We start from the raw sequence: 26745 nt of genomic DNA, 5'->3' as shown, positions 1-26745 counted from the left end.
TAGGACTGCCCAATCTCCTTGGGTACTATTGGGCGGCTAATGCACAAAAGATTTTATTGTGGTTCACCTCTCCTCAACAGGGCTGGTGCCAATTGGAAGAGAGCTCATGTTCCACATCCCTTCAAGCACTAGTATGTAGTACCCTCCCCCTCTCTCTCACAAATTTCTCATCCAACCCCATTGTAATTAATACATTAAAAATCTGGACTCAAATCAGGAAACGGTTTGGATGGCTCTCCCTCCCTCAGGCTACACCTCTTCGTAATAACCACTTATTTATACCAGCCAAGATTGACTCCCGCTTTGCAACTCTAGAAAATAAAGGCCTGAGATGCCTGGGAGACTTGTACATGAACGGACTTTTTGCTAGTTTTAACCAACTATGTTTAACCTTCGGATTGGGTAATACAGACTTCTTTCGCTTCTTCCAACTTCGCGATTTTGCTCGAACCTACTCTTCTCAGTTTCCACAAGCCCCACCCCTCAGCGGCATGGATCTGGTTCTCCAGGCTAAGTCGTTGCCTAAGGGCCATGTCTCATATCTCTATAATCTCTTGTCACCAACAAACGATTCATCTGTGAATAGGAGCAGGACTGGCTGGGAAACTGAGCTCCAGATAGGCATCTCCGATGCTCTTTGCAGGGGAGCGTTGAAAGCTGTTAACTCCTCTTCTAGCTGTGCCAGACTTTCTGTTATCCAATTCAAAGTACTTTTCAGGTTGCACTATAGCAAAGACAAACTCTTCAAACTTTACCCAGACAAGACATCTGAAATTTGTGATAGATGCTCTCAGACGCCATGCAATCTGACACATATGTTCTGGTCATGCTCCAAGTTGGTAAATTATTGGCAATCAATCTTTAAAACTATCTCTGACATCCTAGGTATACCAGTTAGTCCTTCACCACAGATAGCTATTTTTGGGGTACCTCCGGATGAACTTGTAACCACATCCCTGCAGGAAAATGTTATAGCTTTTGCGTCCTTGATTGCACGTAGAAAAATTCTCCTCTTATGGAAATCTTCCCAGCCACCTTCCTTCAAATCCTGGCTACATGATTTATTATTTCTATTGAAACTGGAGAAAATCAAATTCAGCCTTAGAGGCCGCCCTGACAAGTTTTATTCGCACTGGAAATCACTCCTGGATTATGTCGATAAACTTCCTGCCACTGAAACGTCCCCCTGATCCTTTGTTCACACCTTGAATAGTCCGCCGACCCCCACCCCATTGGATATGACTCTTGGTACTCAATCTGACCCAGGAATAATGGGCTGATCAGTTAAGCATGTAGAGACGCAGGCAGCAAACAACTTATATTACACCACCCTTCTTTATCTATTTTATGTTATTTTATTTATTTATTATTTTTATTACATTATTATTCTATTATTGTCATTGTTTATTATTTATTTATTTATCTTTTTCTGTATGTCGTGTTATCTAAAACTGATCTGGTATATTATGCTGTTGTTAAAATGTTTGAAGATCTCTGGGATGGGAGGGATGGGCATGGGGTTATACAAAATGGAAATTAAACTCTCTTTGATTGTACTGTCCACTGCAAATGTGAAATCAATAAAAATGTTTATAAAAAAAAAAAAAAATAAGACAATTGAAGTTCAAATTATGAGGGAATTTCAGCAGAGTCAACAGCTTAGTTTGCCATGGACATGTTAATATGGGGCTGTATTTGCAAGTATTTTGGGAGGACAGATATTTTTATGGAGAGCCAGTAAAAGTTTGGAGCTTACAGGGCACAGACTCACAATACCCAGCATAATTTCTTCCTGTTGAACGGATTGCTGGTAGATTTGTGGTTAACACAACCACTGTGCATTTAACCAACACAAGTGAAAAAATAACTGTAATCATGCCACTCTGCACAGTGGTTGAGATTTAGTATAGTGTTCATGGGCAATTAAGATTGAAAAGGTGGGTTGTCACTCCTATCCAGAGAAACACACTTACTGAAACCTCTTAGTTTTGGATAATAGTAAAATGTTGAAATAAAGTGCACTGTTTAAAAAAAAAATCATAGCATTGATCTTTGCTCATGGTATAAAATGTAATTCATTATAGCACACTTACTTACTTAAGGGAAACAATTTCAGGCTTTATATTTATTTTACAGATGGTTTAGTTGGTACCTTTTAGAAAAATGTGTTATCTGCTCTGAGGGAAACTATCCTGATTTGCATTTTTAAAGCTCAGAGCATTGTCATTTGTATGTGAAGGCCTAGGAGCAGGGGGGTCACCTCCCAACATTCTCAGGCTTGTAAAACTGCCAGAAACGGGTATTCCCCGTCAATTCCCTTACAGTTTTCTCTGCTGCCTGCAGATTCCTGTGAACCGCCGTTAACCGAAAATTCTCCCCAAATTTGACACAAACTCTCAGTGAGATGGACTCAAAGTACAATCATCAGCAGGACATTATACAAAGAGCACCCCTGAGCGCTGTCTTCTTATAATGCATAACCCCCTCTCACAGAAGAGCAGAAGATATTCATTACCTTCTATGTTCGTCTATTAGGGTGGGGCACATCCTGGCCCTTTTAACAATACATAGACCTCTGGACCCATCTGCTCAGACCCCTTTGAGTGACACCTGCAGTGAACCATTTGCCCAGAGACACTCAAGGTTTCAGGAAGCCATTTAAGTTCCTTGAGCAACACTTGTAAACCTTAAGTTAACTCACAGCAACCCATCTATTCATCCATTATTCTACATACATGTCTGTTCTTCCATTAATCATTACCCACGATCAGAATTTCCAAACTCTCACATCCAGGCCTCACCTGGAGCGTGTTTACAAACCTGCATACATTTGCTCAAAGATTTCCCTGTAGCAGAAAGCACATCATAAGCTTTAGGGCCAGTTAGCCAAGTGCTCCACTCCTACCTTGACTCTTTCAAATAATGATAAATGTGTGTTTGGTGATGACAACCCTCTCTTGTCATTGAACTTCAAGGTCCATCTTTTCGGGGCGTCCTTAGGAGGATTCTTGGCTCAGAAGTTTACAGAGTGCACACACAAGTCTCCCCGAGTACACTCACTGATCCTGTGTAATTCATTCAGCGACACCTCCATCTTTAACCAGATGTGGACAGCTAACAGGTGGTGCTTGATGACTACTTCACACAGAGTACTTCTGCATGTTTAGATTAATCATTAATGTCTATTTCAACATTTCTCCTCAGCTTTTGGTTGATGCCAGCTTTCATGTTGAAGAAGATTGTGCTGGGGAATTTTGCTAAAGGACCTGTGGATCCTAAAATGGCAGATGCAATTGACTTCATGGTTGACAGGGTAAGTGGAAATTAATGCCGTCTGAAACTACTGTGTCGCTACAGTTTGCAGAAACATTAAGCTACATATTAGCATGATCCATGGAAAATGATATTCAATCAGAACTGCAGAATTGTTTTATGCGAGCACACATGCCTCTGATTCAGGCTGCTTCAAGCTTTCATGAATCCTCATTAGAAGTATGAGTTAATGTGTATGGTGTTGTGATTATTATACCTTAAGCGTGACACCATTAAATATTGTCACGCTAACGGCCTTTGGACATTCAATAAATTTGGTTATCATAAAGATATTGAAAGGCCGGTTCGGAGCGCCCGCCATTTGCCTCAGGTGTGAAGACGGACAGTTTCCTATCAAACTACAGAAGGACAAAAATCACATTTATGAAAAAAGTTAAGAGAACAAACTCTTAAATTTAAGCAGTTTGTACATATTTAAACATAAACTAGTTCTGCTCAAGCACTTCATGCTCTCTTCTTCTTTTAGCAACTTTCTCGCTAATCCCACAGTTGTTAACACGCTATTCAGATCTAAGAGTTACTTAGCTCTAACCGTAATTTTGGGATTGTGCACCCGTCTTTTCTGCATCGACTCTTCCGCACTGGGCCTGCGGCTCTACTTTTCAACGCATTCATCCTCTCCTCCATGGAAACAGTGTTGTGACGACTTCAGCAATTTTTTTACACCAAAAACAGAGGCATTCATCGAACCACGCAAAACATAAGCCGGTGGTTTCTTGTTTGCGTGAGACAGTCGTGTCATTCACGAGGCTGTGATTGGACAAGCCCTCTAATCTGATGACGTTAATGACTGACGTGGCATCTTTAGGAATTGACATATTCACAAGCTGAGTGTGACGTTTTCAGATTAAAACTTCACAAATTACCTTTTCACTTAAATTGTACTTTTCCTTTACATGAGATGAGTATGTGACTGAGGACTAGTTTATTCTGGCTGGTGTTAAGTTAATGTAATATATTTACATGATTCTTGTTGTTCTGTGTTTGGACCCTCATATGCATGTAATACTGGGAAAGATTAATCACAACAATAGGACAATTGTAGTGTTTACAAATTATGAAGGAATTTCAGCAGAGTCAACAGCTTAGTATGCCATTGACATGTGAATATGGTGCAGAGTTTTTCCCAGTAGTTTGGGAGGACAAATGTTTAGGACTATGTCACGCGATGACACAGCTGATATGTTTTATGTGAAGCACAGTTTTTTGGTGTCAGCAGAAAGACATCTCTTAGATGTATCATCAGATGTAACCTGAAAATTGTATCACTGATAACACTCAATATAGCATACTAACTTATATATCGCTAATCTATTCAAGCAACAATTCATGATTCTATAATTATAGTAAACCTGATGTATTTATAGGAGAGATTTTCTTAAAAGGGAGTTAATACCTTTTAGAAAAATGTGTAACCTCTGCACCACTGAGTGAAACTATCCTGATTTGCGTTTGTAAAGATCATAGTTTTGTAACATAAATGTGAAAGCCATCCCATAGACCTAGGAGCAGGGGGGTAAACTGCCAAGCTTCTCAGGCTTGTAAAACTCCCCGAAACTGGAACCTCATGTCATTTCCCGGCCGTTCATGGAAGTTTTCGGTGCGGCCTGCAGATTCGTTAACCTGAAATTATTCACTGCCCACCCATCTCATTAGTGAGTTTAAGAAATGAAAATAATGTTTAGGCTAAAATAAATAACCCTAAAGTTTTTGCACAGGGCAGCAATACGGTGACTGCTGCTCGTTATGCATACAGACGTGCACAGACATCACCTGCGCAATTTGTTATACTTAAACGTTATGCTTACTCAGCCCTGCTGTTTATACAGGGAATTTCCCTGTATTCTGGTTATATTCTATTTCTTAAATTGTTATAAACTAACATCATGGCTGTTGTTCTTTTGTGTTGTATTAATGCCTCTGTTTGCATAGGGCTAACCGTGCGTGTGCATGGCTGTGCACAACATTATCTAACACATCCAGGGTTGGTGGGGGTTGCCAGTCTCTGGCACCGTTATTTTGGGGGGCGCGAGCTGAAAAGTTTGGGAACCCCTGCTTTAAACTAGCTGTAATCAAACCCCTTCTCAACGGTCATTCACTAATACAGTTAGTAATACAGTGTGTGGAAGTTATGTGCGGCGCCACTTGTAAGACTCTCGCTTTCAGTCCTGTCTTTTTCCCCATCATCACTCCAGCCCTGTCCCTACACACACCAATAAAGTTTTCCGATGATAGTTCGGATACCTCAAGGGGCCGGATTACACTTTCGGACTGAAAAAGCCAAACACTGACTACACACATGGATAGGTAGGCTATTTGAAATTATTCATGAGATCTACAATTACATAGCCTAAAGCAGGAGACGGTTACCCTCTAAAAACTTAACATTTTCCTATCCATGCAAGTAGCCTACATTTACAAATTAAAAATGCTGCTGCCTTCGTAATCCAGGGAGAGTTAATTGGCGAACTGATCTCAGCTGTAACATTCAACTCCCTCGGCTAAACTGGAGGTGCTGTCTTAGCCGCCTCCATATCTTATTAATAGTAACTAGACTTGCAAGCAAGTATGTGCAGGCCCTTGTCATGTGCCATCGGGGAAGTTACTCGACCTCGCCAATAGACCCACCAAGAGGCACTTGCTTGGAACTCAAAGGGAAGGATGTTAGTGTGTCCCATTCCAGGTTATTTCATTGAAATTTGAAACAAAAGGACTTCTTTCAGTTTACAGTAGGTAGCATTTATGTAGTGTCTCATTGTGCATGTCAAGTTTGAGGCAGATTGGAGCTTATGCAGTGACATTTAGCATTTGTAGTATTTCATCAAAGGTCATTCCATCGCCATTCAATGTAAAGGCTTAAGTGTCACAACTTGCCGTCAGTGTCTCAAAGCTTCCCTGACTAATTGTGAGCTGGATCAAATGAAAAAGCTAGGCGTAGCATGTCAAAGAATAAAACAATGTACTTCCTGTCACAGCTAAAGCGGGCTGGGACTATTATTGTATATTTGCAGAAAGATGTATTCAGGGCGGGACCTTTATCACACGTGGAGTTTGACAGTGATTGGAGCAAAAACATGCAAGTTACAGCTACTTGAAGTTGTATGGCAAGATATCAAATTTCTCCATCACGCCATGGACAAACCCCTCTCTCACAAGTTTCATTGAGTGAAATCACCAACTTTTCTAGGCATGACCAAATTTCACATGCATCGGATAAACGGAGAGTGGCAAGAGGATTTTTTTGTGGGTTTCCTCTAAAAACGTTAAAACTCAGGTGAAAGATCATTTTCTCTCTGTATTCTGCTGTGAACCACAATGTTTCTATGTCACAAAGGTATTTCCAACACTTCCAAAGTATTAAATTTCCAGCGTTTTACTTTCTGAATCCATTCATTTTTTCTAACGGGGCTTTTATTGTTATTGCACAACCAGAATATGCACGTCTTCATACCGTAGTGTCCTGCTGTTTATTTTAGTCCATAACTTGACCTGTATTGAAGGAAAATGCAGTACATATACCAGCTGCTCCGCTGCCAGTAGCAGACACACTGCCAGTGTGAACAACAGACAACCGACACACAGCTGGTATGCGGCGCAACCACAGAGAGTTACTGGAATGGACAGAGAAGTTGGCAACTACTGCTCTAGGCGAAAGTAAATGAAGAGGAAGCGCCTCATTGAAAATGTGTGTTCCCAAGAACATTAAAAAAAGGACATTTTGAGTATGGTGAGTTCCCCAAACAGGCAATTAATTAATTGATAAGAATCATAGCAACAATAAGAACCTCGCACTGTCATTGCTGTGGATCTACCCAGAGTATGTTCAGGGCGGGACCTTTGTCATACATGTGAAGTTTGAGGCAAATCTGGCAATACATTTTTTTTACAAGCGAATAATAGACATTTGCAGCCATGCTTCGGCTACACCCTCTGATGAAAACGAGAAGTGCTCAGTGCATGATGGGAGTTCTCTCAGCAGTTTATTCTACAACAGCATAACTTAGGGATGGTTAGCATAACTAAAGGACTCTTATGTTTTATATATAAAATGTCCTCCCAGGGAGGGCAGGCAGCAAAAAGTCTGCACTGTTAGAAAGCAGGAAGTGTACACACATTTCCAGGTGCAATTGGTACACCATTTGTAGCTCTTCGGTACATATACTTTTTATATGAATCCTAGGCACTGTTTTATAAATGACGCCCCAGTTCAGGCAATCTGAGTGCAACAAACATTCCACAAGTTCTGATCATCAAATACGAGTGAATGAACAGAATTTTGCTTTTAATGTAAATTATATTGTCTGACTATTTCATAGATTATATTTAGGTGAAAGGATGTAGCAAGTTCTTGCAATGTATTCATCAGTGTGTCCATTAGTGGGTTGGAGGACACAGACGTCATCAGCTGGATGCACCTGAGTGGGTTCAATTTTACAGTGAAAAACAAAAAAAGCTAAGAAGTCATGACTTAGAAGTCTGAATTGGATTATACATACGTGTTGACAGATACTTACATAAAAACATGTTTGACTGTTGCATTTAGATTATTTTTTAAACACATCACATTTCAGGATCTCTGTCTTTCTCTCTGTCTCTGTGTGTTGTAGTTGGAGAGTCTGAACCAAAGTGAGTTAGCATCACGGCTAACACTCAACTGTCAAAACTCTTATGTGGAGCCTCACAAAATAAAAGAAGTTGCCGTCACCATTATAGATGTAAGTAAAATGAAGTACAAGTTCATGTCTGTTTCTAAAACTATAACCTGATTTATACTTTTTCTTTGTGAATGTTGTTCAGGTGTTTGATCAGAGCGCTCTCTCTCTCGAGGCCAAGGAGGAGATGTATAAACTGTATCCCAATGCCAGACGAGCTCATCTGAAAACAGGAGGAAACTTCCCGTACCTGTGTAGGAGCGCCGAGGTCAACCTCTATATACAGGTCGAGTCAATTCCCCTTCAAAGTGTTGAGACAGTTCCTCTCTACATATATTACCTTTATCAGGATGCTTGGTGTTTTATTTAAAGAATTAAAGGGCACATATTATGAAAATTCCACTTTTGTAGTGCTTCTACACGCTCTGGTAGACCCCGGGTTCCCCCCGGGGCTACGACTGTCTGAGGGTTGCTTTTCCATTACTCGAAGCCTGCCTGCAAGGCTGGGGCTGTCGCAGGTGGCCCGGGGGTCTCCGCCACGGAGATACAGGGGTGGAAAAGTGATGGAAAAGCGACCCTCAAACAGGCGTAGCCCCGGCTCCATATGTTAGACATTTCATTAAGACCCCAAGGAACCATTTCAACTCGTGGTAAAATGGGCATAATATGTCCCCTTCAAAGATATACATGTGAATGCAGCCCCCCCTATTAATTCCCATGTTTAGATCCAAAGTTACAGTGAATGCATTTACTAACCAAAACTGTGTGTCTACATTCTGGTTTGATGCCTGAAGGGCCAGAACTTAATTGATTTAACTGCAGTTTATTTTTCCTATTATTTGGTGTCTGCTGCCTCGGCACAAATTGCTGTGAGATGGAATGAGCTAGAAAACTTGGCACAATAAGTGGATTGTGTGTTCATCAACTTTCTGTGAAACATTAGCTCAATCGGCCTTATGGTGGCGCCTCAAAAAGACACATTTTGTCAAGCCACACGCCTACACCCTAAGTTCCTTTTGATATTTAATCTTATCAATACCAAACTTAGCAGACAGCATTGTGAGACTAACCTTCACATTTCAATTACACATGTGCAGGATTTGTAAAGAATATGAATGCTATTTACAAAAACTTTTCTTAAAGGGAATAGCTTAACAGGAAATTGACTCATCAACATTTGGTTCAATCATCATTTGGTCCAATCATCATCAAACTTCGTATACAAGTTAAATTTGGTAAGAATGCTCTAGGGGCAACTAAGAAATAAATCCTAAAGTGCAGAATTGATTGGTAGAAGTAGGCGTGGCCTATCCAACGTTTGCATATTTTGCAGGATTTTTTTTACACATTTTAAGCCAGAAACATACAAAATGGTACATCCATTGGGAATGATATAAAGTTAATGCCCAATAAATTTGAGCTCAATCTGCCACTTGGTGGCATTATAACATTTGACAGGCCACGCCCTCACATAATTTGTCCCATTGACTTGAAATTTCACTAACAAGTCCAGTTCAATGTCTTCTTAAAAGATGGCTCTTGAAGCAAAACTGTTCCTCATGATGGATTTTAAATAATTTGCGTAAATTCAGCATAAAGCCTTGTGAGACTGAAATACATGATATTGTATTTGATCAGGAATAGTAAAAAAACAAGGCCGTTATCAACCATAAACTTTTCCCAAGGGCGGGGCTTACCGCAAATTGGCCATAACTCTTGAAATATTTGTGACATTAATTTGTATATCTTTATACCTTATTGTAGAATAGTGCGTGTGGAAGCATTTTGAGTTTCACATGTACGGAGCACCAAAAATACAAAAAGAAATCCTATTGAGCTGCTTCCTCCATTTGAGCTGCTTCTTCTTATTTAGCTGCTTTATGTCATTCAGCAGCTTGCTGTTGTCGGCTGTGGCTGAGGGGGAAGAGTGATAGTCCTCCGTCCAGATCGTCAGTTGCTCATCCCAGCCCATGCCAGCCCATTCATTTTCATGAACACACTTTTAGTGCGCTTAGTTATGGTATGAAAGGCAGAAGTTGAGCTGACCCGAGAGTGTGAATTGGAAAAACCTTTTGATTTGAAAAATGAACTGCACTCATTTGAACTACCTGTGTGTAACAATACCAGTTTGAGCATCTGTGTTCTTCAGTAGAAATGGTAAATGGTCTGCATTTATATAGCTCCATTCTAGTGTTGATTACCACTCTAAGAAATTTACAGTGCAGTTTTGCACACACTTATTTATACAGTGCATCTATGGATTCAAGATTCAAGGATTCAAGATTTGTATTATCAAATGCACAACAATAACATTAAGCAGTCGCTGGCAGTGAAATGCTTGAGTCACAGGCTCTCTTCTAGCAATGCTCAAGTAATTACAACCTAAAAAATTAAATAGAAATGGTATAAATTAGAATAAAATAGAATATCAAAATTTAAAATAGAAAATAAAGTATATACAGTGGGTTTATAAAGTCTACACACCCCTGTTAAATTCCAAGGTTTTTGTAATGTAAACAAATGAGACAAAGATAAATCCTGTCCGAACTTTTTCCACCTCTAATGTGACCTATAACGTGAACACTTCAGTTGAAAAACAAAGTGAAATCTTTTAGGAGGAAAATAAAAAAATAAAAAATGTACAATAACCTGGTTGCATAAGTGTGCACACCCTTAACCTAATACTTTGTTGAAGCACCTTTTGATTATATTACAGCACTCAGTCTTTTGGGGTAGGAGTATAATAGCATGGCACATCTTGACTTGGCAATATTTGCCCACTCTTCTTTGCAAAAGGGCTCTAAATCTGTAAGATTGCGGGGGCATCTCTTGTTCACAGCCCTATTCTGATCCCCCCACAGATGTTCAATTGGAAACAGGTCTGGGGTCTGGCTGGGTCATTCCAAAACATGAATCTTCTTCTGGTGAAGCCATGCTTTTGTTGATTTTGATGTATGCTTTGGGTCGTTGTCATGCTGATACTTGAAATTCCCATTCATCTTCAGCTTTCTAACGGAAGCCTGAAGATTTTGTGCCAAAACTAACTGGTATTTCTTCACTGTTTATAATTCCCTCCACCTTGACTAAGGCCCCTGTTCCAGCTGAAGTTAAACAGCCCCAAAGCATGATGCTGCCACCACCATGCTTCACTGTGGGTATGGTGTTCTTTGGGTGAATGTGCAGTGTTGTTTTTGCGCCAAAAAGTTCAACCTAGGTTCCATCAGACCATAACACATTTTCCCATATGTTTTTTGGAGACTTCATGTACGTTTTTGCTAAATTTAGCCGGGCTTGGATGTTTTTTTTGGTAAGAAAAGGCTTCTGTCTTGCCACCCTACCCCATAGCCGAATCATATGAAGAATACGGGAGATTGTTGTCACATTTAGTACACAGCCAGTCCTTGCCAGAAATTCCTGCAGCTCCTTTAATGTTACTGTCGGCCTCTTGGAAGCCTCCCTGACCAGTTTTCTTATTGTCTTTTCATCAATTTTGGAGGGATGTCCAGTTCTTGGTAAAGTCACTGTTGTCCCATATTTTCTCCACTTGATGATGGCTGTCTTCACTGTTATCCATGGTATATCAAATGCCTTGGAAATTATTTTTTACCCTTCTCCTGACCGATACCTTTCAACAATGAGATCCCTCTGATGCTTAGGAAGCTCTCTGCGGACCATGGCTCTTGCTGTAAATTGCAACTAAGAGAATGTCAGGAAAATACTAATAAAACAGCTAAGCTTTATTTGGGATTAATCAGAGACACTGTAAATGATGGCATATGAGTACTGACTACATTTTAACATGAGATGGATTGTGATTGGTTAATTTTGAATACAGCCACATCCCAAGTTGTAAGAGGGTGTGCACACTTATGCAACCACATTCATTTTTGTTTTTATTTTTTTTATTTTTCCCACTAAAAGATTTCAGTTTGTTTTTTCAATTGAAGTGTTCACGTTAAAGGTCACATTAAAGGTGGAAAAAGTTCAGACAAGATTTATCTTTGTCTCATTTGTTTACATCACAAAAACCTTGCATTTTAACAGGGGTGTGTAGACTTTTTATATCCACTGTATATCTAAATATATATAAAAACAGCTGAAGAGAAAATAAAACAATAGTGCAATTTGTGCAATGGTGCAAATTAAAAAATATGTCACAGTGCTAGTTTGGTGGAGTTATTGCAGTTCAGAGAAGTTTAAAAGTCTTATGGCCTGGGGGATGAAACTGTCTCTGAGCCTGGTGGTGCGGGCCCGGATGCTGCGGTACCGACGGCCAGACGGCAGCAGGCAAAACATTTTATGGCTGGGGTGAAAGGGGTCTTTAATAATCTGGCTGCTCTTCTTCCTGCACCGCTGGGTGTAGAGGTCCTCTATGGATGGTAGCGCCGTCCTGGTGATGTGCTGGGCAGACTTCACCACCCGCTGTAGAGCCTTACGGCTCATGGCGGTTCAGCTGCCATACCAGGCGGTGATGCAGCCAGTCAGGATGCTCTCTATGGTGCACCTGTAGAAATTGCAGAGAATCCTGGAGTCCATGTGGAGCCTCCGCAGCCTGCGGAGGAAGAAGAGTCGCTGCCTGGCCGTCTTCCTGATGGAGTCTGTGTGATGGGTCCAGGTCAGGTCATCAGTGCTGTGGACCCCGAGGAACTTGAAGCTGCTGACTCGCTCCACCGTGTTCCCGTTGATGGAGAGGGGGGCGTGTTCTTCTCCTCGTCTCTTCCTGTTGTCCAAGATCAGCTCCTTTGTTTTGCTGACGTTGAGATGGAGGTTGTTGTCCTGGCACCAAGATGTCAGGGCTCCGCTGCCGATCCGCACCGCCTGTGGTCTGCCCGTCAGAAATTTCAGGATCCACTCACAGAGGGCGATGTTGAGCCCAAGGTCTCTGAGCTTGGTGATGAGCTTCAGGGGCACGATGGTGTTGAATGCTGAACTGTAGTCGATGAACAGCATTCTCACATATGTGTCCCTCTGGTCCAGGTGGGAGAGGGCAGTGTGGAGGGAGATGGCATCTGCAGTCGACCTATTTGACCTGTAGGCGAACTGAAGAGGGTCCAGAGAATCAGGGAGGGAGGAGGTGATGAATGGTTCGACCAGCCGCTCAAAGCAATTCATGATGATAGAAGCGAGTGCTACTGGGCGGTAGTCGTTCAGGCAGAGGATTTTAGTTTTTTTTGGGAACAGGGACAATGATGGTCTTCTTAAAACATGCAGGGACAACTGACTAGAGCAGTGACAGGTTGAAGATGTCTGTGAACACATCTGCCAGCTGATCTGCACACACCTTGAGAGCTCGGCCAGGGATCCCATCAGGACCAGGTGCCTTTTGCGTGTTGATCCAGTTGAGAGAGTTCCACACGTCTGCCCTGGATATGACGGGGGGGGGGGGGGGGGGGGCAGCGGTCCTCCTGGGCTTCTTCGATCTCCGCAGCCGGAGAGTTACTCTCAAAGTGTACATAAAAAGTGTTCAGATCCTCTGGGAGAGATGCAGACACTACATCAGCACTGCTGGTTTTAGCTTTGTAGTCTCTGATGGTTCTCAGTCCGGCCCACATGTTCCTAGTATTGGAGCCCTTGTAATGGGACTCCACTTTGTCCCTGTAGAGTGTCTTAGCTCTGCTAATAGCACTCCGGAGCGCGTACCTGCATTTCCTGTATTCCTCCAGATCCCCTGAGATGTAGGCAGCAGTGCTTTGAGTTTAGCATGGACGTCACCATTAATCCAGGGCTTCTGGTTTGGAAATGTTCGCACAGTAATCCTGGGTACGACGTCATCGATGCATTTGCTGATGTAGCAGATGACCGCGTCCGTATACGTGTTGATGTCATCATCCTGGAACACGCACCACTCCGTTGTGCTGAAACAGTCCTGAAGAGTCGAGTCTGATTGATCGGCCCACCGCTGAATGGTCCGAGTCACCGGTCTGTCTCGCTTGAGTTTCTGCCTATAGGAAGGCAGCAGCAGAATGGAAACGTGATCTGATTTGCCGAATGGGGGGCGGGGGAGGGCCTTATACGCACCCCGGAAGGGAGTGTAAACATGGTCCAGCGTGTTCGCGCAGCGCGTCGGACAGCTGATGTGCTGGTAGTATCTCGGCAGGACTTTCCTCATCTTGGCGTTGTTAAATTCCCCGGCCACGATAAACGCAGCCTCGGGCCGTGATGTCTCTGTCCTGTCGATCACCGCATGCAGCTCGTCCAGTGCCTGGTTAGTGTCGGCGTGTGGCGGAATGCACACCGCTGTTATATTGACCGATGTAAACTCCCTCGGGATGTAATAAGGTCGGCATAATCCTCACATCAGAGCACCAAAGATTATTCACCATGAAGCAGACATCCCCTCCCTTACTCTTACCTGAGTTTGTTGTCCGGTCCTAGCGGTGAATGGAGACCCCATCAGGAACAATGGCGGAGTCCGGGATCGAGGGGTCGAGCCAAGTCTCCGTGAAAACCAACACATTACAAAACTTAATGTCCCGTTGAAAAGCCATCCTGCTACGAAGTTCGTCCAGCTTGTTGTCCAGGGACTGGACATTAGCCAGAAGAATGCTCGGTAGAGGAGGCCCGGTTCTCACGTTTCCTCAGCCGGAATGTGCAGCACTTTCTCTGTCTCATATCACACACTAGTGAAGATGCTTTTAGGGAAAGGTTGGAGTTCATTATCATGCTAAAAAAGGTTTAGGCATACCGAATGGAGACTGAAACCGCCACCCTTTAGGTTTGTGGATTCAATTAAATTGTATTTGTATAGCGCCAAATCATAATATACATTATCTAAAGGCTTTACATAGAAGGTCAAGACCTTAAAATGTATAGAGAAACCCAACAGTTGCCATAATGAGCAGCACTTCGGCAACTGTGGAAGGAAAAAACAACTCTAGGAGAACCAGGCTCAATTATTATCTGCCTCGACCAGTTGGGGTGAAAATGGAGAGGAGACATGGTTGTAAAAGAGTGGAGAGAAGAGATAGAGGGAATGGGGGGAAGAGAGAGATGGACCTGGAACACTTGTGCACAATCAGGCTTCCGCTCTGACTACTAACAATGAAAACAATATGAGTGTAAAGATGTTATTAATGATATCAGCAACAATTCATATAATAATTAATTAATAATTAGTATTATGGTTAATAATAATAATAATGATAATTGTTGTTATCTTACAGATCTGGGTACTAGTTATTAGAAATGAAATATATTGCTCTTGTCCTGATCACAGATGAGTGGAAGTTTTTTAAAGTACAGTGACCATAGTTTGTTAAAAAAAATCCACAGATAATGATGGTAAAAAGATCATATAGAAAAAAAGTAACTACTTTCACCCATGTGTAGCACGTGTATGCTGCAGGCTTGTCAGGTGCTGCCTTGAGCCCTGACAAACTGTTGCTAGATTATTTCCAACAAATATTAACTCTTTGAATCACTCAATTATAAGAATCCTGACTCTTAAGTTTTTTTTTTCTTACTCAAATATTCAGATTTACCCTTCGTGACTCATTGATACTGTAGCACTTTCTGTCTAGTATGAGATATTGTTTTAACTTTTTAAATGATATCACTTGTTTATGTTCAGATTCACCTTCGTCAGTTCCACGGGACAAGATATGCTGCTATCAGTCCTGAAATGGTGAGCGCTGAGGAGCTGGAGGTGCAGGAGAGCAGTAACCAGGACTCTGAAGATGTCCAATGAGACATTTACCTTATAGCTTTTTCATTATAAATATTTCCAGCAATTTCTGTCTCTATTCACAGATTGTTCTCCCGATTTTCGACAGAACTCGATATTTAACCATCAGGTCAAATGAGAATATTATTATTTGACAGATGAAGCATATTTTGATAATGAGTACTTGCCTTATGTGGACTTACACTTGTATGCATATATTGCCTGAACTGGTTTGTGTGTTAAACACATTCTGTGGTTAACATTACCAGCAGTAAAACGGTTTAACAGATAAAAGAACTACATTTAAAATGCAGATATATATATCTGAAAGTCTGTTTAAATCAGTGATACTATTTTTTTCCCCATTCATTTTGCACCTTAACAGTTAAAATCTGAATTTCACATGTTGTGCAGTTGTTAATTTCACAGAGATGAGCTGAATTATGTTTGTCAAACTGGTTGTTATTCTGAAAATAAATAATGTGATACAGATGTTATGTTATTGATGATAGCAGCACCATTTGGTTTTAGTGATAATGATCTAATTTGATGTGTTTAGCTCATATTCACAAATGACAGTTTGCCTCCAAGGGCTTAAAAAGGTGTGGCCTCCCCTGTCCTTAAAGGGATAGTTTAATGAAAAATTTAAATTCACCTATTTTCTAGTCACCACTATGTCAATGAAGGGGTGGGTGAAGCGTTTGAGACCACAAAGCAATTTTGGAGTTTCAGGGGTAAACAGCATTGCAGCCAAATCCAATACAATTGAAGTAACTTAACTTTTTTTTTTAAAAGAAGAAAACTAGGGCTGCGAGCAACTTTGTGCAGGCCCGAGGACTTTAGAACTCTGTGCTTGAAGCTGCCACAGGGGAGTACGGACAGGGACAGGGCGAAACAACACCGTGTTGTGCATGTAATATGCACAGCTGGAAAGATAAACACGTCACTTCCTTCATCTGTCATGCAGCGCTGGACCAAGCCCAGTAGTCACGCATTACAATCCAAGCCATTAAGAGCAGACCACACAGTGAACATTTTATGTAAATCAAATTAAAGTTGTAAAATGAGGCTGACTTCCTGTTGCCAGTAGATGGCGGTATCAATAACTCTAGATACAGACTCATAGAGCGGTTCAGACCTGGACTCTGATCATGTGAGACAACTTTGAGTCTGATTGGACAATGCAATGGTTATGATTAATTTGTCTCCTTTGACAAAAGGATCAACCTTCGCTGCACCTCAATGTTTACATAGTTTGAGGAAATGTCACAATTCTTCGCATGAAGTATCAAGAAGGTCTTATGTCTTGTCTGAGCTAATTTGAGCTGTACATTGTAAAGCAGCCAGGAGCAGTGCATCAAAGTATAAAACATCTGTCTTCCTTTCGGCAGCAGATGGTGCTGTAATGATTAGTGAATATTGACATATAGATCTGGGGCCGTATTCACAAAGGATTTTATCTTAGCGCTAGGAGTGCTCCTAACTCGCGCTAAAACATTTTACGTAGGAGTTTTTTCTTAAAAGTTATTCACAAAGCCTTTGAGACCTACTCTTACTAAGGATAAATCACTAAGAGTGAACTAAGAGTGACGCGCCGTTGCTATGGATGACGTTGATTCTCGTGCACGAGTTTAGAAGCGGTCAGTGCGGTGATTGGTTGTTCAGACGAGCCCACTAAATTACCGAAAAACAAGGAAATAGACTAGGCTAGAAATGAATTCCTATGAAGTAGTTATGGACAGTGCAGTTAGCAGAATACACGCATGATGACAAGTTTGTGCAGACCACGATAATGACGTTGTAGCCTGCACGTTCAAGAGAGAGAGAGAAAGCAAACAATAAAAATACGTAAATTGCTTTCAATCAAGGAGGCAATTAAAAGCACCCTGCAAAATACTATCCAATGAGCATTTTTCAGCACTTAAAACACTTTAAATAACAGCCCATACCGCCGTTCAAGTCCCCCTATCATGATGGATGTTGAAAACGTGAAACGCAAGCGAAAGGCCAATTGGTCCCAGGACCAATTGTTACTACTTGCCCAGTTTGTGCTGGAGCGGAGGGGGGTAATAAAGGGTAGATTCGGGGCTGGAGTGACCAGTAAGAAGAAGCGGGAGGCATGGGAAGAAATATGCGTAAACATAAATGCTTCCTTCCCTGCTGTTTGTCGCTCTACCGACGATTGCGAAAGACGTTGGTATGCCCTGCAATCACAGTGTAGGTTTGAGATTGCCGACTATAAAAGAGCTGTTGCGGCTACAGGTAAGTCCATTATTATCATTGCTTGCATTCATTTGGGAAATGCATTTGCATGTCTTAAATTTACAATTAACAAAGGCTACAGTGATATGAAACGTGAATGAAACTGAAATTTAATTTGTTGGAGGAGGATCTGCACCAAAGCCGTTGTCCCCGGTCGCATCGGTGGTGTACGCCGTCCTAGGCTCGGACGCAAGCATTACTGGCCTTCAGGGTGCAGCTGATCCTGCAGTCGAGTTGCTAAAGGAGATTGAGGGGTATGCATGCAATGATTTCAAAAGGCTTCATGAAAAACCTTTCTGTTTAATATTTACAGAAGAATTACAATGTGCAACTGGTCAACCCACTTCCCAAAAATGTGTTACAAATTAAATATATATATATTCCCCACAGGAGAAATGAAGATGAAAGTCCAGCTGCAGCATCACATCACACAGCTCTTCCTCTTCTCCCCCTCCTAGCCCTTCCTCTGCCAGCTCTTCCTCTTCCAGCAGCACCTCCTCTCACAGCTCTTCCTCTCCCAGCTGCACCTCCTCTCACAGCTCTTCCTCTTCCACCCCTTTCTCTTCCAACTCTCCCTCTTGGTGCACCCACTGGCTCTCCTCTCCCTCCTGCTGCTGGTACCAGTTCACTGTACGAGAAGAAATTGAGGATGGAAATGAGGGTTTTAAAAAGGCAAAGAAAGGTCCTCAAAGCGAAAGAGTGGCTAATAAAAATGAAGACAGAATATTACAGTCTTAAGATCGAAAAGTTGAAAAATTGAAAAAATAAATGTTATGAACTACACATGTGTGTTGACTGATTTGTGCCAAGGTGTTAAAATGTGCCAACAATACCTAAAATGTGTATTCACAAAGTGATCCCTAAATGCCAGTCCACTCGGTTCCACACGGCCAAATTCATTGTCATGTTGTCGAGCGCCATCATCATCATCATCGGGGTCATCGTCCTCTTCATCGTCATCATCGTCTGGCTGTGGAATGTTCCTCCGCTTGCAGAGGTTGTGTAGAATGGCACATACAGTGATGACTGTGCTTGCCCTCTCTGGGGTGAGGCGTATTTCGCCGTGGAGTACATGAAACCGACGTTTCATCTGCCCAATTCCTCTCTCTACAACATTTCGTGTATGTTTGTGTGCTCTAACATATATGGAGGAAAACGGTAAACAATAATAAATATGGATTTAACAAATAAAAGGCGTCAAAGAGCCAATACGATGTGTTTTACGCATAGGACTAAGCGTAATCTGCGTAATCACTTACATGTTATACTTTAGCTGTGCTCCCGGTTGTGGATTGAGGTAGGGTGTCAAAAGCCACGTCTTGCAGGGATAGCCACTGTCACCCAGCAAGTGACACCCAACTGGTACATGGTGCCTCTCAAAAAGCTGCCTCAGACCGCTCTCCATTAAAATGCGCGAATCATGGGTAGCTCCAGGCCACTTTGCAACAACATCCAGTATGTTGAAATTTGCATCAAAAACAACCTGCGTGTTGATGGAATGCACTTTCTTCCTATTGACGAACACGTCCTCATCTTTTGATGGAGCAATTATTTTTATGTGCGTCCCGTCAATAGCACCGACCACACCGGGCATACCTGCAATCGCCATGAAGTTGGCTTTGATCCTGTGTAATTGTTGAATGTCCAAAGGAAACCGGATAAACTGTTGGATGATATGTGGTCTAGCTAGCGCGTTGATAGTTTGGTTTATGGCACGGCTGACTGATGGTTGTGATATTGCTAAATCGTCGGCATTGCAAAGTTGCATTTTCCCTGTTGCTAAATAACGTAGTGTTACTAAACATTTTATTTCGGGACTAATGGGATTATTCCTGTTAGTCGGGGATGTTATTGCATCCCGCACTAAGTCCACAACAAGTTGAATACCCTCACGATTTAGCCTATATCTCTTGATTAACTCACGGTCTTCCATTGTCTCCAAAGCATTTCGTCTCGCAGCCATTTTAGGATTCTTTGTGAATAGGTCTTAGTGAGTTAGGAGTCCTCTTGAGGACTTTTAAGCTCTCCTTGACTTAGGTGCTACTTTTAGGCCTAAAATACTTTGTGAATTGCTCTTAGTGAAAAAAGTTAGGAGTCCTACATTTAAGAGTGACACGCCCATTATTTTTAGGAGTTACTCCTAAATTCGCCAGTTAGGACCTACTTTTAGCCCTAAAATCCTTTGTGAATACGGCCCCTGATCAGGCCCGAACTGTGATCATGTGAACGGAGTTTGAGGCTAACCCTAACCCTTACCCTCTTTTTTGGCCAATCCTCAAAATCTTACTCCAGTCACAGCATTTGACGTACACTAAAACCCTGACTTATTTTGAAACTCCATGTTGTTAAGATGAACTTAACAACAACACTTTGAAGTGGAACAGATGAAAGCTCTAGGAGGAGTTCTTTAAAAATACCTCATGTACAGAATAAATCGTCAAAAATGGCCACTTACTTCAAAATAGCTGACTTCTTGTTTGATGTACCATATCGATCCAAAATATTTGTTTGTTCGTAATGGAATGAAGCATGTTCCTACTAGTTTTGTACATTTGAGACAATAGTGGGGCTTTAGGGGATGCTATTCCTTAAAATATATGAATGCTTTCAGCGGGGGGCTGTCGTCACACATATGTAGTGTGAGGAGATTAACCAAAGAACACTGAAGTTATAGCAATTACGTGTGTCACAGTGACTCCCTGAACTTTGATGCCACGCCACTAACATGGTGTTCGAAGAAAACTGACAGTTTTCATAAGACTTAATTATCAATGTCTTGAGGCCCTTCTCAAAAAGTTAGACATGCTTGTGGTCAATGGACAAGGAGGGAGTGCATGCAGGAGAATGTTGGGTTTGAAAAATCCTGAGATTAGGTTCATCAGCCATACAATGAATTCCATCATCACGTAAGTATTATGGTAAGAATTCAGTGAAACAACAAGTATACTGTAGGCTAATATAATATTAAAACAACAATCAATCAATCAATCAAATTTTATTTGTATAGCCCATATTCACAAATTACAATTCATCTCATAGGGCTTTAACAGGGTGTGGCATCCTCTGTCCTTAACCCTCAGCAAGAGTAAGGAAAAACTACTAAAAACCCTTTTAACAGGGTAAAAATATGTAGAAACCTCAGAGAGAGCCACATGTGAGGGATCCCTCTCCCAGGACGGACAGAAGTGCAATAGATGCCACGTGCAGGAAAACATCATCAATAATCAAAGTCTCTAGCAGCATTTGATGAGGGTAGACATCCCGAAGGACAACCCCAACATGACATGCCAAGCAGTCCTGCTGCAAGCAAAGTCCATGCTCAGCAACCATCTAGACCACGATCCACCATCCAGACCAGACGCCACCCCAGTCCTCAGTCACCGTCCACCGCCGCCCACCAGGACCCATCACAAGCCACCACCGCGGTCCTGGTCCACCGCCCGTGCCCAATGCCAACGCGACACAGGGTCCGCCACCAGCACCACGATCAGCCCAGAATCCGCCACAATGGATCCACCACCGCAACCCCCGGTGTACGATCCACAAACCGCAATCCATGGTGCGGCCACAGAGGCCCTGGATCTGCGGGTGATAAAGCAAAGGGATTCCGGGGAAGGGGGATAGGGATGGAGAAGAGGAAGGAGAAGCTGGAAAGAGAACCTCCGTGTGTCATGTGTCATAAAATAGAACAAGTAACGTTCTGGCGCACTAATTAGCTCTAACTATAAGCTTTATCAAAAAGGAAGGTTTTGAGTCTACTCTTAAATGAAAAGATGGTATCTGCCTCCCGAACTGAAAGTGGTAGATTATTCCACAGCCGAGGGGCTTGATGGCTAAAAGCTCTGGCTCCTACTCTTTTTTTAGAGAATTTAGGGACGACAAGATGACGGGGTCGTGGAGGACAGGAGAAACAAACATGGGGTTACGAGATATACGCAACAGGAGAAATAGACTGAGGGGCCGAGATCGAGTATCTACCACGGTAGTGCCAAGGACGAACTGGCAATGACTCGGCGCACAGCCAGGGTAGATATAGCAGGAGGTTGATGAGTGCAGGTGCGCTCCTTGGTGAGCCTCCGCCGAGTCATCTAAAGAGATGAGCTGCACCTGAGGGAAAAGGAGAGAAGAGGGGCATTGGAGGCACAGAGAACTGTGACATAAGGAAACACATGTGAATCAGCTGTTAATGTTTATAATCCTCTCCTTCCCCCACTTATGGAACCTCTCTGGATTGGTTCAGAAGGACAGCCCTAAGTCCTGCTATATAAGACCTGAGCTTTTGACTGTTCTTCATCATCACTCTGAGATCCTTGTGGTTTCCCTGTGTTGATCCTTTCTGCAGAAATCCCCTTATTAAATACACATAGATAACTTTGTTGTTTCCAGCCTCTTGAATATCCAGATTTCCGTCACAACTTGGAGTCAGAAGTGGGATCGCACGACTGGACGGATCTGGACTCGGCGTCAGCGGTTGACTGATCCTCTTGGAAGAATAGTTTCCAACCTCAACCTCCCCATTAGGACGGGTGAGACGGAGGGAACAAGACCCAAGTCTCGGATCGTGTCAGCGCTGCGATCTATCTGATGAGAATCTGAGATTTCAAGTGTAATTTATACCAGTAAAAACATAGTGTTACAGAGAAGTTGGTCTAAGGCGGGGGTCTTCAACGTTTTTCAGGCCAAGGCCCCCGAAACTGGTGGAGAGATGGAGCAGGGAACTGCTGAAACACGGAGGGACAAGTACCAAAGAAGGCGAAACCAGAGCAGAGAGCCTTCCCTAAACAACACCGTGAGAGCTTGTGCCTCTTCGGAGGGTCGCTAAAACGTAAAAGTTTTTTCTTTGTCTCCAGTAGCCATATTTCTACAGAGGTAATGGATAGCTAAAAATCTGGGCGCTTCTATCTCGTGAAGGAGGGAGGAGGGGAGTATTGGCATCGCTACACTGGCTTCCAGTTAAATCTAGAATAGAATTTAAAATCCTCCTCCTCACCTTCAAGGCCCTTAATAATATAGCGCCTTTTTACCTTAAAGAGCTGTTAGTACCTTATCAACCCACTAGAGCACTCCGCTCCCAGAATTCAGGCTTACTTGTCGTCCCTAAAGTCTCTAAAAGTAGAATAGGAGCCAGAGCTTTCAGCCATCAAGCCCCTCTCCTGTGGAATATCTCTCACTTTCAGTTCGGGAAGCAGACACCATCTGTATGTTTAAGAGTAGGCTTTAACCCTTCCTTTTTGATAAAGCCAATAGATAGACCTGGTCCAGGCTTGTCCTAGACCTGCTTTTAGTTATGCTGCTATAGGTCTAGAAGGTCGATAACATCAACTTGCGGTATGCGTTAATTAGTGCGGCAGAACGTAACTTGTCCTGTGTTCTGAAATGGGAAGCGTTTAGTTTAAGAAGGCATAGAGATATCTGATCTACTGAGTGGGCCACAGGGCTTTCATAGTACTGCCATACAAACCAGTACCCTGAGCCTCAGTGTACCCTCAAGTTCGGCCATTATCATTAATTAAAAGGCAAAAACACCTGATGACGCTAAGGTGCAAAGGGAATTTATGATACCTGACACACGGAGCTTCTCTTTCCAGCTTCTCAAATCATCATCTTATCAAAGTAATTCATATCTCATCAATACATGTTTCTGACTTGACCCCTTCCAGGAGTCCCTTTGCCTTATTGCCCGCAGATCCAGGGCCGCAGCTATGGCCATATCATGGATTACGATCTGTGGATTGCGTATAAGAGATCGTAATGGTGGATCAAATTTGACGTATTCTGTATTGTGCTGGCTGATCGTAATGACCTTTATCCAGGCATCATTTTTAGATGTAGATAGAGAGTTTAGCTGTTACTGTGTTGGAAAATGATGTATAACAATCCGGTAGACACAAATATGGTATGAACATGATGCTTAATGACTGAAACTGGAGCCCTGTTTTTTTTTCAATGAGTTAAATAAAACAAATCTAATTTGCTATGACACTACTACTCTGTCTGAAATGATGATGGTCAGAAGCTGGTCAATAGGCACGTGTTCAGAGACTTTCACCAGACGTTAGTGATAGAGGGTAAAATATTGTTGAATATAATATAAGTTGTAAATTATGCAGGGAGACTGTGCCTTCACCGGACATGTCCCAGGAACGGCTGGACCGAAGAACAAGTTCCGAGCTCTTCGCTTTTTTCTATTTGGAATTTTTCTTTAACGACTCCCTAATTTTTCACAAATTTTAGAGCATTTTTATAAGGTCCACCCATGATATATTTTTTTCATTTTATGAGATGTTGTACCGGGGAAAATAAAAGAAGAGTACTTCAAATTGCAATGTATTGTTGTTCATTAATATATTTTGATGAGAAGTATTTTTATCGAGTATATTATATCGGGTAAAATATACCCGACGTTAGTGATGGTGTTACTAATTGTACGTTAGTGTTCTAGGGTTAAGGTTCCATTATTAACAATTACCATCACTGACACAAGAAGTCATTACAATAGACAATTCTATAATATAGTGCTTTATTTTAGTTATTATGATCTGCTTTTAGACAAATAACACCAACATAAAAAATAAAAGGCAACTACTTACACATTTTTTATGTCTAACTGTCATTAAAAGCCACTTAAAAAGAATATTTGTCGTGTATGAAGACATGTGTGGTTGTTGTTAACATCTTTAAGTTCTCTAATTCATCATTCAATAATTTAGTTGATACCCTGTGACTGCTGCATAGGTCCACAATGGTAAATCACTATTCCTCAAATCGGAAGAAACTTCAGATAGTCTTCTGGTTTTTGGAACTCAAAGGTGAAAAGGTCAGCATGAGAATGTTCATCCTGATCACCTTCCCAGCTTTGCAGTTCCTGTAATGATTAGGCTTGTTACTCTTCATTCATCACAAGGACAGTGGAAAGGTTATGTTGTCCTTGAAAACATGTCCTACGGCACCAGTCAGCTCCAGCCATGGTGTCCCTTAAAATAATGCTCTCCTGCTGTAAAGGAGAAAGTGTGGTCAAAGCATTTAATCTAGATTGATCTTGCTACCAGCTAACACTTCTAACTTCTAAACATTTACAGTAACTTTTATCATCAATGCATAGATTACATTTTAAAACAGCAAATGCTGTCTTTAACACTCAAAGCTTTACCATCTAATCTTTATTTTCAGAAATACACAATGTGTATGTCACTGATTTTATAAAAAAATAACGATAAGGGGATCAATCCAGAGCCTTCTGCATAATTGTTAATGTCTAATAACGAATGGTAAATATCTTCAGCTAGAGCTTGATAAATGCACATCATTATGTACTGAAGAGTGACACTCACATTATGTATTTTGTGGATGGCTAAATTACATTTTATTATTGTTCTTTATGTTTACTATTTTAATATTTCATACTGTGAACTGTTTTGGACCGCTTATCCGTGACCCAGAATTAATTTTAGTATATTATTATAATATATTGTTATATTATATGAAGTTCTGATGTTTGTGAATGCTGTGCTGCTTATACCATCGGGTGTTGCCTTTGAGTTACCATATACATGTACATGCTTACTAAAAATTCAGAGAAATGTACGTGTTGATATCCTTGGAAGATATACCCTTCAGAAACCCAGATTTCGCTTGGTAACGGCACATGTTCTCGCTTTGCAACCACTAAATCAAAACCTGAAAAGGAGAATTGTAAAATTGGCATCTTAAACTCCTATGAAGTTTCATTCTTGTGTTTTCAGTGACGTTTTCAGGGTTTTTCCTCTCCCAAAAACATAAGAAGGAAAACTTGAATGGAGTTTAAGATGCCAGTTTTACATTTTTTATATATATGTTATACACTTAATTCATGCAGGCTTGAATCAAACAGCTAAAGATTACTGGTATATCACTGACTTACCCAGTCATTTGTTTCTGTAAATGTAAAACTTGTAGTAAAACTTCATTCGGTGTATATATATCCTTATTAGTTCACCTCTCGGAAATATACTCTGTAAGGAATATCTGCTTCTCAGCTAAAGTTCTGGGCACAGACAGGATTTTTTTTATGTCGCTGGATAATTGAATTTTGTCTGCCATGACAATTAAGGAGAAACATTGAAATAACTGATTAATATATCATGCTCACAGTACAAATTGTGAATTCTTCCCTTTCTCTGTCTTCTGCTTAAAAGACTTGGAATCCATCTGAAGATTAACACCATCTCTTGCATGTTCATCAGTATTACCCTGATCAAAAGTCTTCCTCTCCCAAAACTGACAGTATAATTGCTAAATAAACAGTTGACAATAACAAATTAAATATCTTTGCTTGAAATTCTTGTTTATGTGTGTTAAGCAGTTGTGTTACATAAAGGAAAAACTAATACAGTTAAATTAATCTATTTCATCATGCTAATGTGTATGTGTATCACATTCCATTGTTTAGCATCATTTGACAACCTTGGATTCTTTGTGGAAAAAACAACAACAAAAAGAGAATACTGTACGTACCTTCATTTCAATAAATAGAGTGAAATGTTCTGTGTAATGTTTTTGAAAGTTTGGATCTAATCCTCTGTGTTACCACATATATATTCTGTTCGAGAGAACTATCCCAACTTCCAGTTTTCTTTCTAAATCCTATAATATTGGGTTTAAATTCGGATCTTTAGGTTCTACCAGCCTCAAATCGCGGCAACTGCCTTTACAACTCACTTTCGGTGGCGACCGGAAGTGCCTCTACGAGCTGCCGCCGCCACGATTTGAGCTTGCCCCACTGCATCATCAACACACAACACTATTCTGATTGGTTTGATGCAGGACTTGTCTTGTGTTACCCGTGCTCAACACCTA

At 41.5% G+C, this 26745-nt stretch overlaps 1 protein-coding gene and 1 long non-coding RNA gene across 4 annotated transcripts in view; one reads left to right on the top strand and one right to left on the bottom strand.

Moving 5' to 3' along the window:
* The window catches only part of spg21 (SPG21 abhydrolase domain containing, maspardin), a 65891-nt gene extending 49751 nt beyond the window's left edge, over positions 1–16140 (top strand). For all 3 annotated transcript variants that reach the window (XM_053418396.1, XM_053418385.1, XM_053418391.1), the window contains 5 exons: positions 2976–3121; positions 3205–3313; positions 7941–8048; positions 8131–8271; positions 15556–16140. In XM_053418396.1, the coding sequence (XP_053274371.1) occupies positions 2976–3121; positions 3205–3313; positions 7941–8048; positions 8131–8271; positions 15556–15672 (621 nt within the window). In that variant the 3' untranslated portion in view covers positions 15673–16140. The remainder of the gene's footprint in view (positions 1–2975; positions 3122–3204; positions 3314–7940; positions 8049–8130; positions 8272–15555) is intronic.
* A 4750-nt stretch (positions 16141–20890) lies between these two features.
* On the bottom strand, positions 20891–26638 carry LOC128436619 (uncharacterized). Its single transcript, XR_008338096.1, has 2 exons — positions 26404–26638; positions 20891–22017 (listed from the first exon to the last, which is right to left on the bottom strand). It is a non-coding gene; the product is annotated as an uncharacterized LOC128436619 (long non-coding RNA).
* Positions 26639–26745: the final 107 nt, after the last annotated feature.

Source organism: Pleuronectes platessa, chromosome 1 (assembly GCF_947347685.1).
Source record: "Pleuronectes platessa chromosome 1, fPlePla1.1, whole genome shotgun sequence".
In the NCBI taxonomy this organism is placed as follows: Eukaryota; Metazoa; Chordata; class Actinopteri; order Pleuronectiformes; family Pleuronectidae; genus Pleuronectes; species Pleuronectes platessa.
The sequence above is the reverse complement of the archived record's forward strand: the minus strand, read 5'-3'. Positions and strand labels throughout refer to the sequence as shown.